General features: G+C 42.8%; 1 protein-coding gene across 5 annotated transcripts in view; it reads right to left on the bottom strand.

Moving 5' to 3' along the window:
- The window catches only part of myb (MYB proto-oncogene, transcription factor), a 34,890-nt gene extending 31,946 nt beyond the window's left edge, over nt 1-2,944 (bottom strand). For all 5 annotated transcript variants that reach the window (XM_033020944.1, XM_033020940.1, XM_033020939.1 and 2 more), the window contains exon 1: nt 2,780-2,944. In XM_033020944.1, coding sequence (XP_032876835.1) covers nt 2,780-2,802 — 23 coding nt within the window. In that variant the 5' untranslated portion in view covers nt 2,803-2,944. The remainder of the gene's footprint in view (nt 1-2,779) is intronic.
- Nucleotides 2,945-14,206: the final 11,262 nt, after the last annotated feature.

The raw sequence follows: 14,206 nt of genomic DNA, 5'->3' as shown, positions 1-14,206 counted from the left end.
TCAGTGAGCAGCTGTGATTTTGGCGGTTTTCTCTCACGGTTACCCCTCTTTCCACAATTTTTTAGTGCAAAAAATTGCCCATTTTGGCGGTTTTTAACAGGTAAGAACGTACGTGTTTCGTGTGTTACTACTGTATGCCGGAAGCTGCCTTGTACTCCAGAAGGCTTGAGCTACTGCGTGTGTTATGCCCTTTGACCTCACGTGCAACATCCCTATAATTAATATGTTTCAATACTATGCCCTTTGAAATTATTCTCTTCAAACTGAGAACTAAGATCTAATTTAACAAATGGGAACAGAATTACAACTACTTTTATTCCTTAAGCTATACAATTCAATTTATTGTAATTTGGACCCCTTGAGGTCCAAACGAAATGCCGTTTCTGCAGCCATACATTACATCCTTCAATGCATTTTAACTGAGGATCTTTTTTGTGTGTTATACAACGCTATGACTCTGCTATCAGCACTGTCAATTGCATGAGATGTAGCGGAGCCACCACTTATACTACTCCAAGTTCAGCCTGAAGGAGGCATTGTTCCTGAATGCCCCCCCCCCCCCCCCCCCCCCCCTGTCTATCCCTGCAGATTGCTCCATCTAGTGGTCGGGCAAGAAAAGTCAAACTTTCTCCCCAATGAAACATTGCATTTCATTTGGGAGCTACTTGGGGAATGGTAATTCAAGATTTGTTTTTGGTTGTGAAACAAATAAATAACATTAACACCTTTAAAAACAAATGTTCAATTGAAATGTAGGTGTACCATGTTTAGTTTTAAACATGTATCAATGCTTGCATAAGTGGTTCATCTGGTCTAAAAATGTTTTGAGGTATTAAACTTCAGGATTGATCTGCAGTAAAAAAATAATGGTTACATTGTCAGAGACTGAAATGCGCAATGAACTTCCAAAATGATCCTTCATATGCTACATCAAATTTTATATAAAATATTAAAAGGATTTGCTCTCTTCTGAGAGTACATGCATGCCTTCACATGGTAAACTCTACAATTCAATACAAACTGACATATATTTACACCAGGAGCATATGCTGGAATACAGAAACAACCACATTTTTGCAGTCGACATCAAAATCAATATATCCTGACAAAGTAATAGCTAACAGGTGACAATATTTTTCTTACTGATCAACCATAATAAAAGTGGTTGCATTTTTTTTTAATCTGGCCCCGCTTTACTGAGTATCTTATCTTCAAGTCCTTACTTCGCCGCAAATGAAATATCTATTGAAAATTCAAGCCAGCTACCGGCAGTTTAAGTATAATTGAACAATCTTTACTGAACTCTGAATTCTGCTAATTGTTGGTACTTGTAAAATAATGCTAAACCAATACGTTGGCGACAACAGAGTAAAAGGTAAATGTTTTTTAATGTTGCCGAGTTCATAGTATCGCGATCGTAACGTCTCTACAGTCAATTGCGAGATTTTAGATAGTTTTTCCAGTGACCCATAAATGAAAGCTCAATAAACCACGAACTCGGCACTTCATGCACTGAACACAACAACTACGGCACTCGGACTTATTTAACTGGTCAAAATCTCCGTTCGGTACTTTTCGTGTGTGATCAAACCAAACTTGCTACATTAAATTAAACCATTGCCGCATTACTATATACGTGCGAGTGTTTTTCGTCCTGAAATTCTGAAAGAATCCTATCATTTATCTCGGCCGTAATGAATTTCCGCCGTTTGCGAGTGCTAAGAACTTTATGATCATGTATCATACACTTTGGGTAGGTGTCATTGTTCCCCATTTCGGTTCATTCGGATTTTAATGACGATAAAGTATCTGGTATACTCAAGTTACTTAGACCACAAATGTTAGTCATGGACGAATGGTCAAGTTCGAGAAAGATATCGGAGCAATTTCTGGCACGGGCACTGCTCCGTGTATTAACTGAATGACAACCCAGGTCAGAGTCTCTGCCAAGTTCAGGTTCTAATGACACATTTAAGAACCACCTTATTTATACTGTGTTGAATGTTTCATATTGTGTTGAATTGTGTTCAGTTTCATAGAGCTTACAAAAAAATAATATCCACGTGTTATTCACCAGTTCATGCACTAACAAAACAATAAAAAAATTATCTACTTCATTGATCAAAATTGAATACAAATTTCTTAAAGCATTCGGTTTGTCCTTGCTCGTAGTTCGGTGAATAATGATCATAGCAACTGCGAAACTACAATATAAACTACACACAAACACAGAGCAGTCAACACTTTCATGTGTAAGCAACGTGTTGATAGACATGATGTATCAACGTTGCAGATAACACTAATAAAACTGTTCCGTATGCAATACTCCGGAGACGTGTAATATAAATTATATTTTTTAGACTTAATGATAATTGCATAAAAGGATCTATCTACATTTTTCAATCTTAGCGCTGTTGTCATTTGTCACTCACAATCAGCGAACATGAATGAATACAGATTCTGCACCTTTTAAATCTACCGCATATACATAATTTCGATTAATAAATTGAGACAATAATCTCAATTTGATTCTATTTGAAATGACGATTTAGTTTTATTGCAGAAGCAATTAGCAAACCACACGTACGCGGCTCCAGATCCATTCATAAATTAGCTGCATGAAATATCTCAACAGGACAGAACTAGCTCACTATTTAACAGGTCTTCTACTCTAACCACAGTGTAAACCTCACTAAATTAAAGTGAAAGTTCTTCCTTTTTCTGCAAGAATCATTTATTGTTTGTTCATCAGGCAGCAGTCAAAACGCATAATAGTTACCTATTCCGTGGCCGCCGAGCCATGAGTTTCTTAGTGTGCGGAAGAAGTGTCGCTGCAAGTGATCACCCAAAGTCACACGAGGAGGAAGCAAGTTGAGATTAAAGTGTACGCTCTGTAAACACAGATTCCTACAAACAAAGCGCTGGACCCTCCCCTCCCGCCAAATCTCGCGCCCAAACCCGAGTCAATGTAATGCGCAGGCGCACTTGTGAGCTTGGCGGTTCTCAGTAAAACCCGCCTTTTTCCTGCAATCCCCGCTCTGGCAGCGCCAGCAGCGCCCCCCCCCCCCCCACCCTCTCCAACTTTACAAAGTAAACAAGTGTGGATAATGTACTTTTGTTCATCTGTCAAGTCACTCACACAATACAGGGATGGGTGAGGGGGGAGGGCGGGGGTTCCCTGTTACTAAACTACACACTGTCATTCTAAAAACGACTTTCTACTGCAGAATGTCAGTCGCGCACAGGTCCAGTAGATTCGTTTTAGGTGAAATTATTCTTAAATAACTTGGGAAAGGGGGTGTTGGGGGGGCTTATGTATCCAAATATAATTACCATTCTGAAAGTATGATAATGTTTTGCACGACCAGACATCCAAACTCCAAATTTAAGAGATCAGATGGTGCTTTACTCGTATTGTCAAAAGGTCGAAAGCTTATTCCATAGATGGCGCAACCTTGTTTTGCAATGAAACCTAAATATGGAGTAACGAGGGTCCTTTGTTCGTAAACCATAGTACTAAAACAAAATAGAAAAGCAAATATGCATTTTCCTCTTGGTGTCTTCTGAAATGTAAGATTTAATCATTGTTTTTTTCGCAAATCAGTACAGAATGTATTCAAAACTATTGCTTAAATTTTATTGACCAAACTCAGCATTCTACATTTTCATTATTAATAAAATGTTAGGATCTTTTTGCTGTAATTGTTATTTTTTTAAAGAGTAGACATTATTCGTGACGAATTTACTCTACATTCAAAACATGCAATAATTTGGGATCTTGGATCACCGCAGTACTTTCTCTTCCCTGCGCACTCCTGGCACGTGTGTGGGACAATAAAACATAAAGCAGCTGGAGACGCTAGGACACAAGGTCCCCATGAATCGGCGGCAGTTCGTGTGCATGAACTTCACTTCAAATCAAATTCCGAAACATCTCCACAATACCCCGAAATGCTCGCAGTTCACCTATTACTTTCCCTTACAGGCGGACTCATGTTCATCTCTAGTACAAGTGGATACAGAACTCGCCGAATGTGCACAATTTCATTCAAATGAATCTGCATTTATCTAATTGATTTACAGATGTCTGTAATACCCGTTAAATTATTATCCTGGATAATAGCCTGCCATGGGCATTATTCTTTCTAAAATTCTACTCGAAATTTTTATTTTTGGATTTGCTGATTCTGTTCGCGCTCCGTCTTTAATCCATACGCGGGTATTTTACGTGTGTTCCCACATTAAACCACCTGTGTTATGACAAACTACGGCCGGATGACTTGCAAGATCTTATATGATCAGTTTATATTTCCAATGCAAACGCCGTGCCGAGTGGTGGTCGGGGTTCCCCAACTTGTGAGGCTCGGTCAGAACTAGAATCTTCAACCACTTTAATATTTGACAGTGCCACTCATCTGACAGTCACCCAGTTTGTTTTGCATTCGGGGTCAGTCCTTGAAAACAAACTTCTTTTTTTATACTATAATCTTGCCTCTGGCTCATTTCTTCCTCTTTTTTTGAACAATGGTTTCCTCAGTTCCGTTACCGTCGTTTTCTCCTTATTTCCCTTTCCTACACCCCCTCCAGTTCGGTGGTATCCATTGGAGTACTTTTGAGACTGCTGCAAACACCCTCCCGGAAACCCCGGACCTGTTGTGTCTGCAACCAGGTCCGTCCCCCCCCCCCCCCCTCTCCAGCTTACCAAACGTCAAAAATCACCCACTTTCCCCAAATTCACTTGCAAGAAAAGGTCTCAATTCATTGAATTAAGTTAATGGTGAATTACCCTAATATTTACACCGTTACCCTAATATTTCCCCGACGGTTATTGATGGCACTGAGAGCGAGTGCACGTTACTCTCTGGACGATGTCTGTCTGTCCATCACTGCGGGTTGGCAGACGTTTGATGGGATAAAGGTGGGGACGTCGGGCTGGCCGATCAGTGGTGTGTTGCAGGCAGCTCTGGGTCAGTCTGCGCCCCGCTTCGCTTGCAAGATGCCGGAGCAGCGCCAATCGCAGATTCATGTGAATTGAATTGTGCACATCCGGCGAGTTCTGTGCAGCAGTATTTATCCATTTGTACTAGAGATGAACACGAGTCCATCTGGAACAGGTGTATGGGGAAGTATTCGGTGAACAGCGAGCATTTCAGGGGTATTGTGAGGGTGTTTCGGAATTTGATTTGAAGAAAGTACATTCACACGAACATGGGAACCTTGTGTCCTGACGTCCACAGTCGCGGATGGGAAACACTCAGCAGGTCGAGCAGCGTCCGTGGGGCGGGAGGCGGTGTTCGCCACTACTACACCGGCCTCTTGCCAGGATCATCGAGCTGAACTTTTGGTTTACGAGCTGAATCTCAGTCGAGGGGAAGGGGGAGTTGGGGGCGTTATTCCTGCCTTTGATCCAGGATGCTGGGGATGGCAATTGCCGAGCTAAATCTTTCGTCTAGTAGTTCCCCGGCCCCGCATAGATCAACCAGGGCAGACAGACACAAAAATGCTAGGGTGGCAGCAGCAGCTCTGGAGCGAGGGAATGGGTGACATTTCGCGTCGAGACCCTTCTTCTGAGGAAAGGTCTCGAGCCGAAAAGTCGCCCATTCACTTTTCTCCAGAGTCATGCTGCCTGGCAACATCTGCAGTTCCTTCCTACACAGATCACAGCTTCGTCTGGTGCCCGGCCTCGGATATCTACCCCTCCCCCAGGGACCGGGAGAGCGGCTGTTTGCCGTTGAATCGCCCGCCGTCAACCGCTGGTGCCCGGGCCGCCACGTGATCCTGCAAATGGCGGCCGCAGGGCCCCACCCACCCTCCCTCCCGCCTTCACACCTACCCGAAGGAGCCGTCCATGGGGCCGCAGCCCCTCCGCTGACGACGCCGCCCCCCTCGCTGCTCCTCGAGAATCTCAGTCAAGACTCGGCGCCCAAGCGGGGCTAGGATTCTCTCTCTCTCTCTCTTTTCCCTTTTATTTTGGGCCGCCCTCCCCCTCCCCCTCCCCGTCTCTCCCACCTGCCCCGCAGCCTCTCGCTGAGTGGAATCCTCCCGATTCAAAAGGTACCGGGCATCTCGACGCGACCCCCCGCCCCTCCCCTCCCTCGCGCCGCCGCGCGCTCCCCCTCGCACCCCCCACACACACACACCCACACACACACCTCGCCCTCGCCGCGTGCTCGCACCTCCATCCTTGCGCTCGACCCCACGCCCATCCCTGCCGCGCGCTGACCCCCGCCACAGTCGCGCCGCCCCCGCCCCCGCCCCCGCCCCCAGAGCGCGAAGGCGAGGAAGCTGAGGGGAGGGCGACAGAGTTGACCGAGTCCCGGAGGACGAAGACGACGAGGAGGGGGAGGGAGGAGGGGGGGGGGCGGCACGTACTCTCGTCTCTCCTGGGTCGAGGTACAAGGGGTGGGGGTAACTCCCGAACCTGCTGGGCTGAGGTACAGGGGGCTCTGGGGCGGTGGTCTCCTGGCTTCAGATACTGGGGGTCATTACCGTCTCCTCAGGGCTACGTACAAGATGCATGTGGTGGGGTGAAGGCCACTACCGTCTCCGGGGTTCAGGTACAGCAGCAACACTCGGGATTGGGAAGGGGCACTGGGACTGGGGTGGGGAAGGATGGGGCGAGGGTGAAGGCGCTACGGCTGAAGGAAAGGCACCTGGGTCGTGGAGGAGGCACTGGGTTTGTGGAGGAGTCACTGGGGCAGGGGAGGAGGCACTGCGACGGTGGATAAGGCACTGGGGCAGTGGAGGGTCACACATCTCCCGTGGGCTTCAGGGTGGGGTGGGACACTGAGGCTGGGTAGGCTGCTGGAGGGGAGCTCTTGGCTGGGGGCACTGGAGCTAGATGATTCAATCTCCCCGTGTTCTGAGAGAGGGGGCACTGGAGGGGTGGGTGATCCTTGCGCGCAGTCTCTCACCTACATTGATCAGCTGGTTTCCTGACTCGCATGTTTCTGCCAGTTGCACTTGACCTCCAAGGAAACATTTCAATGCTCTGCATAGTCTTTCCTGTTGCGGGTCTTCCCCCATCTTATGCCCAACTTCTTGAACTGCAAGCATCTAAACAACAGACTATTACTATGAACGCTTGACACGGAACAAAACTTATGTGATGCGGTTAGAAGCATGGAACAGCATTTGTGCTGCCTGCTTTGTGATTCTTGTGCAAAATTAGCGCGATAAAAAAACGCCAATTGCCTTTCCAGGAAATCTCATCCACGCCTGGTTGTATGCCATAATTCATAAGGCCTGCTTTCAATTATGAGAGTGCAATTGCAACTCATTGGTGACTGTTTGGGGCACACTTTAAGTAGCTAATTGTACCGTACAAAGATTATTACGGCACCTGCATATATATGTCAAAATATTTTTTGAGTTAATATAGAGTATTTTACCAATAAATTGCAGGTCTAAATCAGAATTACTTAATAACTTTAACTTTTAAACACGCACCAAACACACAAAAATATGATGCAATAAGATCTTGTGAACTGAAGTTAATTCAGTTTGGTTGGAAAAATAGAAAGGCAGAATGTTTTACAGTTGCGAAGCTAGAAAATTGAAAAAAATCTGCAGATAGCCGGAATGAGAAATAGAACTTAAGATTCCTTGACAAATGTAGAACAATAATGGGTAATTTGTCAGATTGATTTTCATTGATTATGATTTCTTGTTGGTCTTCCCATAAAAGAACATAAGAAATTAAAAGGATTAGCCAACGAAGTCGCATGAATCTGCTGTGCAATTCAGGAAGGTTGAGGCTGATCTTAATAGACACTGTTTTCCTGCCATATCCTTATATCCATGAACTCCTCTAATATTCACAAATCTAACATAGGAATATACACATTAGGATTAGGAGTAGACCTCTTGCCCCTCAATCTTACTTTGTCATTTATTAAAGTCGTGGGGATCAGACAATAACCTCAATTTAACATGTCTGTCTACCCACAGTAACTTATCACTACTGCCCATCAAACATCCAGCTGCATCTGCCTTACATTTATTTAACTGTCCTGCATTCACTAGGAGTCCCAAGTCTTGCTCTTAGAGAGAAAAAAAACAGCATATGGGATGAAGGTCAAACGCAGGCAAAGATGTGGCCACTATGCTAATTTAGTCAGCATGGACAAGATGGGCCAAAGGGCCTGTTTCCTTGCTTCACAGCCCCATGATTTAATTAGCCAACCCCTTTTAAACAGGAATCCTAGTTCAAGATTCTCCCACAATAGAAAATCTGCACTCCACATACATTCTCAGTTCAAGACACATTAGGAGCTTATCCTAAATTCCAGATTTAGTTGACAAATGTAGAGGATGAGACTCAAACTAAAATGTCCAGTCAATTTGACATGACGTAGATTTTTAATTTGATAGTTTATAACTATTTTATGGACCTACTGGAGTCAAAATGGTTGTGAATCTCTGGAAATATCTCTCTTAACTCACTGCAAATAACTGGCTCTTGAGTACATTCAAAACAAAGGTTTATCGGTGGATCAAGTTATAGGGATAATGTAGAAAACCAGAGATGAGCTAAGAAATCAGCCACACAACAAAGCTTTTCACTCTCTAGAGAGAAGGAATGGGTGACGTTTCTCGTCGAGACCTTACGTCACCCATTCCTTCTCTCCAGAGATGCTGCCTGTCCTGAGTGTCTCCAGCATTTTGTGTCTACCTTCGATTTAAACCAACATCTGCAATTCTCTCGTACAAAAAGGGCTTTTCACTGCCACTCAATATATGTGACAATAATAATAAACTAAACTAAGCCATACAGCCATGCTATGGAATGGTAGAGCAGTCTGGGCAGGCTGAATAATTTATCCTGCTGCTGTTCCTCATGTTCCCAATAGGCTGTTTTTTTTCCAGGAAACAGAAATGTCACAAAGCATGGAAACAGCCGTTTGACCCAACTCATCCATGACGACCAAGATGTGACTAAGTTAGTCCCATCCCCCTGCATTTGACCCATAACATGTTAAACATTTCCTATCCATGTACCTATCCAAATGTTTTCTGAAATTTTATTATTTTATGTCCCTCAACCACTTCCTTGAACAGCTCATTCTACATACGTACCACCCTCTGTGGAAAAAGTTGCCCCGGAGGTTATTATGAAATCTTTTCCCACTCAGCTTAATCCCTTATTCCTCATTTCATTTCCATTTCCACCCTATTTATGCCTTTCATGATTTTCTACACCTTTATAACATGATCCCCCAGTTTCCTATGTCCCTTAGTCTCCCACGACCTTCTGTTTAAAACTAAGATTTGAGCTCCATTAAAAATACTGTACAGGGATTTGTATTATTAGTGGTTTAGCTGTCCTTATCTGATTATGCTGATTTGGAATTATTATACAGTTGAACATAAAGTCATCCTTAATTACAATGTAATTCATGGAAAATTTATTTCAGCCACTTCTAAGCAACACTATTAATTTGTATTAAACATAATCTGCTAGCATTATGTAATCTTTGAAATTAATGTTGTAGTTTCTGACCTGCCTCACTATGGGTTATCTGTGAGTTTGACTGGAACATGCTAACTTTAATGATATACGACAACTTACAATTATTACGGTACTCACCACGCACTTTGAGGCAGCTCTCTCAACATGTGCCTAACATGATTCCTGGAACCTGTTGATTTCTACACTCGGCTCAATTTCCTATTCTTTCTGACAGACATTTTGAAGAAAGAAACTGCAAAACAAAACTTAGCTGCTCTTGCTGGAAAGGATGTTCCTGCACTTACCAGGCGTTTCATTGACAGGTAGCTAACATTTTGCTGTTCAGAAATGAAGTATTGTAAAATAAATGTTAAAAAATCAAATTAAATTTCAAAATATTGAAACAAAATCATGAAATACTTTGTGGCATATTGGATCTTCCAATATGAAAACTCTATGACCACATACTGTCCATTGTTTTAATATTTGAATGCACGCATCCTGCATGTAATCTAGTTCTACAGATGTAGTGAAGCATTTCAGAGAAATATTATCAAAAACACATCTGTAAAAGCAATCACTGTGTGGATTGGTTGGATATAGCATGGTAAAAGTGTACATTAGAGGTGTTGCTTTTTGAGAAAGAAGTAAAGTCAGAGGGCGGTGGAGGCCGGTTTTATGCATACTTTCAAGAGAGAGCTAGATAGGGCTCTTGAAGATGGCGTAGTCAGGGGATATGGGGAGATGGCAGGAACGGGGTACTGATTGTGGATCATCAGCCATGATCACATTGAATGGCGGTGCTGGCTTGAAGGGCCGAATGGCCTACTCCTGCACCTATTGTCTATAATCTAAAAATGAATGGATATTATATTATTACAGTATGTCTGCTGCTCTTATTTTTCAACTTGGTAAAGGCCGTGGATTTAGGTTTTGTTGTCAATTAAGCTTTGAGAATCTCTAGCAGTAGATTTGTAGATGGTGCGCTAAGGAGTTAATTTCAGGTTGCAGATTAGGTGCTACTGAAGCAAGTTACTTTGACCTAAACTAAATCAATCCACTTGTTTGTTGATGTCATCTAGGCAAAGTGGAGTGTGTTCCTTCACACTTTATCAGGGAGCTACCTGTAATAGAAAGGCTTCAGATAGTTAAAATATTGGCAAAAACAGTCTCTGACTTCTTCTTAAAGCCAAGGTATTTTGGTAGATTTGTTCAGTTTCCGATAATGGTGATCTCCAGAATACAGTGGTCGGGCACACAATGATGGTAATGCTTGAAAATAGTCAGGAATTGATTGTTCCAATTGTTGGAAATAGTCATTGCTTGGCACTCGTTTACCATGAATACACAGGGAAGATTTACTTAACTAATACCTGGAATTGGCAGGTTGTCTTATGAGAAAAGGCTTGACAGGCTATGGTTGTGCTCCTGAAATTCAGAATGTGAGAAGACACCTAATTGAACATATTAGATCGTGACGGTCTTGATAAGGTTAATGTGGAAAGGATTGTGGAAGAATCTAGAATTGTGGTCACTAAAGGGTCACACATTTGAGGTGAAAAAATGTTCTGCTAGAGAGTAATGTAGTCTTGGAACCCTTTTTCTTAAATGACAATGGGAGCTGAGCATTTGAATCTTCTTATGGCAGTGATAGATAGATTTAACTAAAGAAGTAGACAGCTGTGGGCTGAATGTTGGAAAATTGAATAACTAGGTACAGGTAATTCTGTTTTAACTCATGTATCCATACTGTGATTTGGATATAATGCAATTGATGAATAGGGAAAACTATTTGTATTACACAGGCCAAATTGGTTATAACGTGATTTCAATTGGAAACTAGAGAACCACGTAAAGTTACTTTGGAAATTGACAAGCAGAAGGAAAGGTATTTTGAAAAAAATGTCTAGGAAAAAAAATGTTTCTATATAACCTCTCCACTTGAATCAGTCAACATTATAATAACACAATTGTCAGTTTCACCATGGGTGGCCATTAAAACCTGACAACAATCCTTCCTATTGACACGTGTACATTGACATTTTATTAAACAATGTAACACACAGCCTTTAAGTGTTTTTAACTCGTAGAAACAAAAATAAACTTAAAGCTATTAATATCTTGTGGTGGATAAGAACTTTGTAATTGCCAGTCTGAAATTCTCTTGCCACTATTCTCCCACCCCATTGACACAATTGTTTTTTTAACATGATTTTCTGTAACATTTCTGAGGAACACAAGTATCATGTCATGGCAGAACTCCCACTACTTGATGGCCAATCTGGTTACATTGGTCATAAAGGCCTCTTTCCCTGCTGTGTGACTAGAATGATTAACATGAATGCAAAATTGAGTTTATTGAATGGCAGAGTGGGTTTGAGAGACTAGCATACTCCTGCTTCTAATATGCATGTTACTTCCCACTTCCCAACCCATGCCTAAATACTATCCAAGTTTTGCTGTCCAGTGATTTGGACCATTAACTGAGGACCTGAATAAGAAACTAAACCTTGCAATCATTTGGAAACATACCCACTTCTGACCCTGACAGGAAAGAAGCACTGATGATAGAAACATAGAAACAGTATGTTTATCCCAGGAACGTTTGCAGTGCTGTCCAGGCATTTTGCAAATTGCCTTTCAAAAATCAAAACCATCTTTCTATGTGTAAGATATAACTGTGACTTATTAAGATTTCTGTAGTTTTGTATTTCTCCTTGATACCCATTGACTTCTATTTTATGAGAAATCAATTAGTGTTGTACTTTAACAAATGCTCCTCTAATATCAATTAAAGTTATTTTTGTCTGGCATTTAGCTGTTGTATTGTATTTGATCTAAACCTGTAACAACGACTTAAACTAATTATCAGTGAGTAGTACGTTGACGAAAATATCATTTCAGAGTGCCATGTGAAGAAAGCGAATGGCATGTTGGCCTTTATAACAAGAGGAATCGAACATAGGAGCAAAGAGGTCCTTCTGTAGTTGTACTGAGCCCTAGTGAGACCACACCTGGAGTATTGTGTGCAGTTTTGGTCCCCTAATTTGAGGAAGGACATTCTTGCTATTGAGGGTGTGCAGCATAGGTTTACAAGGTTAATTCCCGGGATGGCGGGACTGTCATATGCTGAGAGAATGGAGCAGCTGGGCTTGTACACTCTGGAGTTTAGAAGGATGAGAGGGTATCTCATTGAAACATATAAGATTGTTAAGGGTTTGGACACGCTAGAGGCAGGAAACGTGTTCCTGATGTTGGGGAAGTCCAGAACCAGGGGCCACAGTTTAAGAATAAGGAGTAAGCCGTTTAGAACGGAGACGAGGAAACACTTTTTCCACACAGAGCGTCTGTGGAATTCTCTGCCTCAGAGGACGGTGGAGGCAGGTTCTCTGGATGCTTTCAAGAGAGAGCTAGATAGGGCTCTTAAAAATAGCGGAGTCAGGGGATATGGGGAGAAGGCAGGAACGGGGTACTGATTGGGGATGATCAGCCATGATCACATTGAATGGTGGTGCTGGCTCGAAGGGCCGAATGGCCTACTCCTGCACCTATTGTCTATTGTCATTGTTATTGGTATTAGTTTATTATTGTCAATTGTATCAAAATAAGCTTTGTTTGAGTGCTATCCAGTCAAATCATGCTGTACAATCAAGTCATACAGAAGAGTGAAGAACAGTGTTGCAGCATTGTAATGTTACGGTTATAGAGATAATGCCATGGTCTGCAATAAGGTAGAGCAGGAGATTAGGACTACACCCCAGCTATGGCAGGTCAAGCCACAGCTTGAAAAATAAACATATTTAATGTTTCTGGTGGCATCTTCAACAGATCTTTAAAATTGAGGAAAATAAATTCATTTTATGTTGTATAGCGGGTTGGCTGAATGGCCATGTGACTGTCATTGCACATCCCCCATCCAATCTACTTTTTGATTGAAGAAAAAGGAGGAGCTAGCTTATTCAAGGTGGCTTCTAACTACAAAACACCATACTCTATGTTTTTAAGGTTTGCGTTAGATTAAAATATAATGTACAATATAGGGGGTGAGGGGGAGGGAGGATGTGGGGGAGGGGAGGTGTGTGGGGGAGGTGGGGGTGAGGGAGAGAGGGGGGTGTGGGGGAGAGAGGGGGGTGTGGGGGAGGGGGAACCTTCATAACTTTTGTACCATTTCACTGATCGGAACAAAACTTATTTGACTTGTAGCAGAGGAAAATAGTGCGTAAGGTGGCGAAAAATCGTAGCGCTATGGGAGATCGTTTTTTGCACAAATTTAATTACAATGCAGACAGGAAGTGGTCAAGATGAGAGTTTTAGTGATATACTAGACTAACTGGGACCCATTGGGTCCCATGTTCACATAGGAGGGCTGGTCCCCCAATGCAATATTCCGCCTCTCCACCAATTCTAATATTAGTGGGGTGAGGGGGGGGGGCTTTCTGGAGCGCTAGTATGGGTGTTGTGGGCTGAAGGGACTGGTTTCCAGAGGGCTAGTATGGACATTGTGGACCAAATGGATTCTTGGGGTGGCAGCTCAGTCACTCAAGCCTGATGTGCTGGCAGCTCACTCACGGCTGGTGGGCTGGCAGTTGAGTCACGGCTAATCCTTGAAATTCCTTTTCAAGCAGGGTGTAAGGCCACCAAATTCAAGTGCAGTTTCATACCATGTCAAGCAGGGTGCAAGGCCACAAAATTCAAATGCAGTTTCATACCATTTCATGTAGGGTGCAAGGCCACCAAATTCAAATGCAGTTTCAT

Source organism: Amblyraja radiata, chromosome 5 (assembly GCF_010909765.2).
Source record: "Amblyraja radiata isolate CabotCenter1 chromosome 5, sAmbRad1.1.pri, whole genome shotgun sequence".
Lineage (NCBI taxonomy): Eukaryota > Metazoa > Chordata > Chondrichthyes > Rajiformes > Rajidae > Amblyraja > Amblyraja radiata.
The sequence above is the reverse complement of the archived record's forward strand: the minus strand, read 5'-3'. Positions and strand labels throughout refer to the sequence as shown.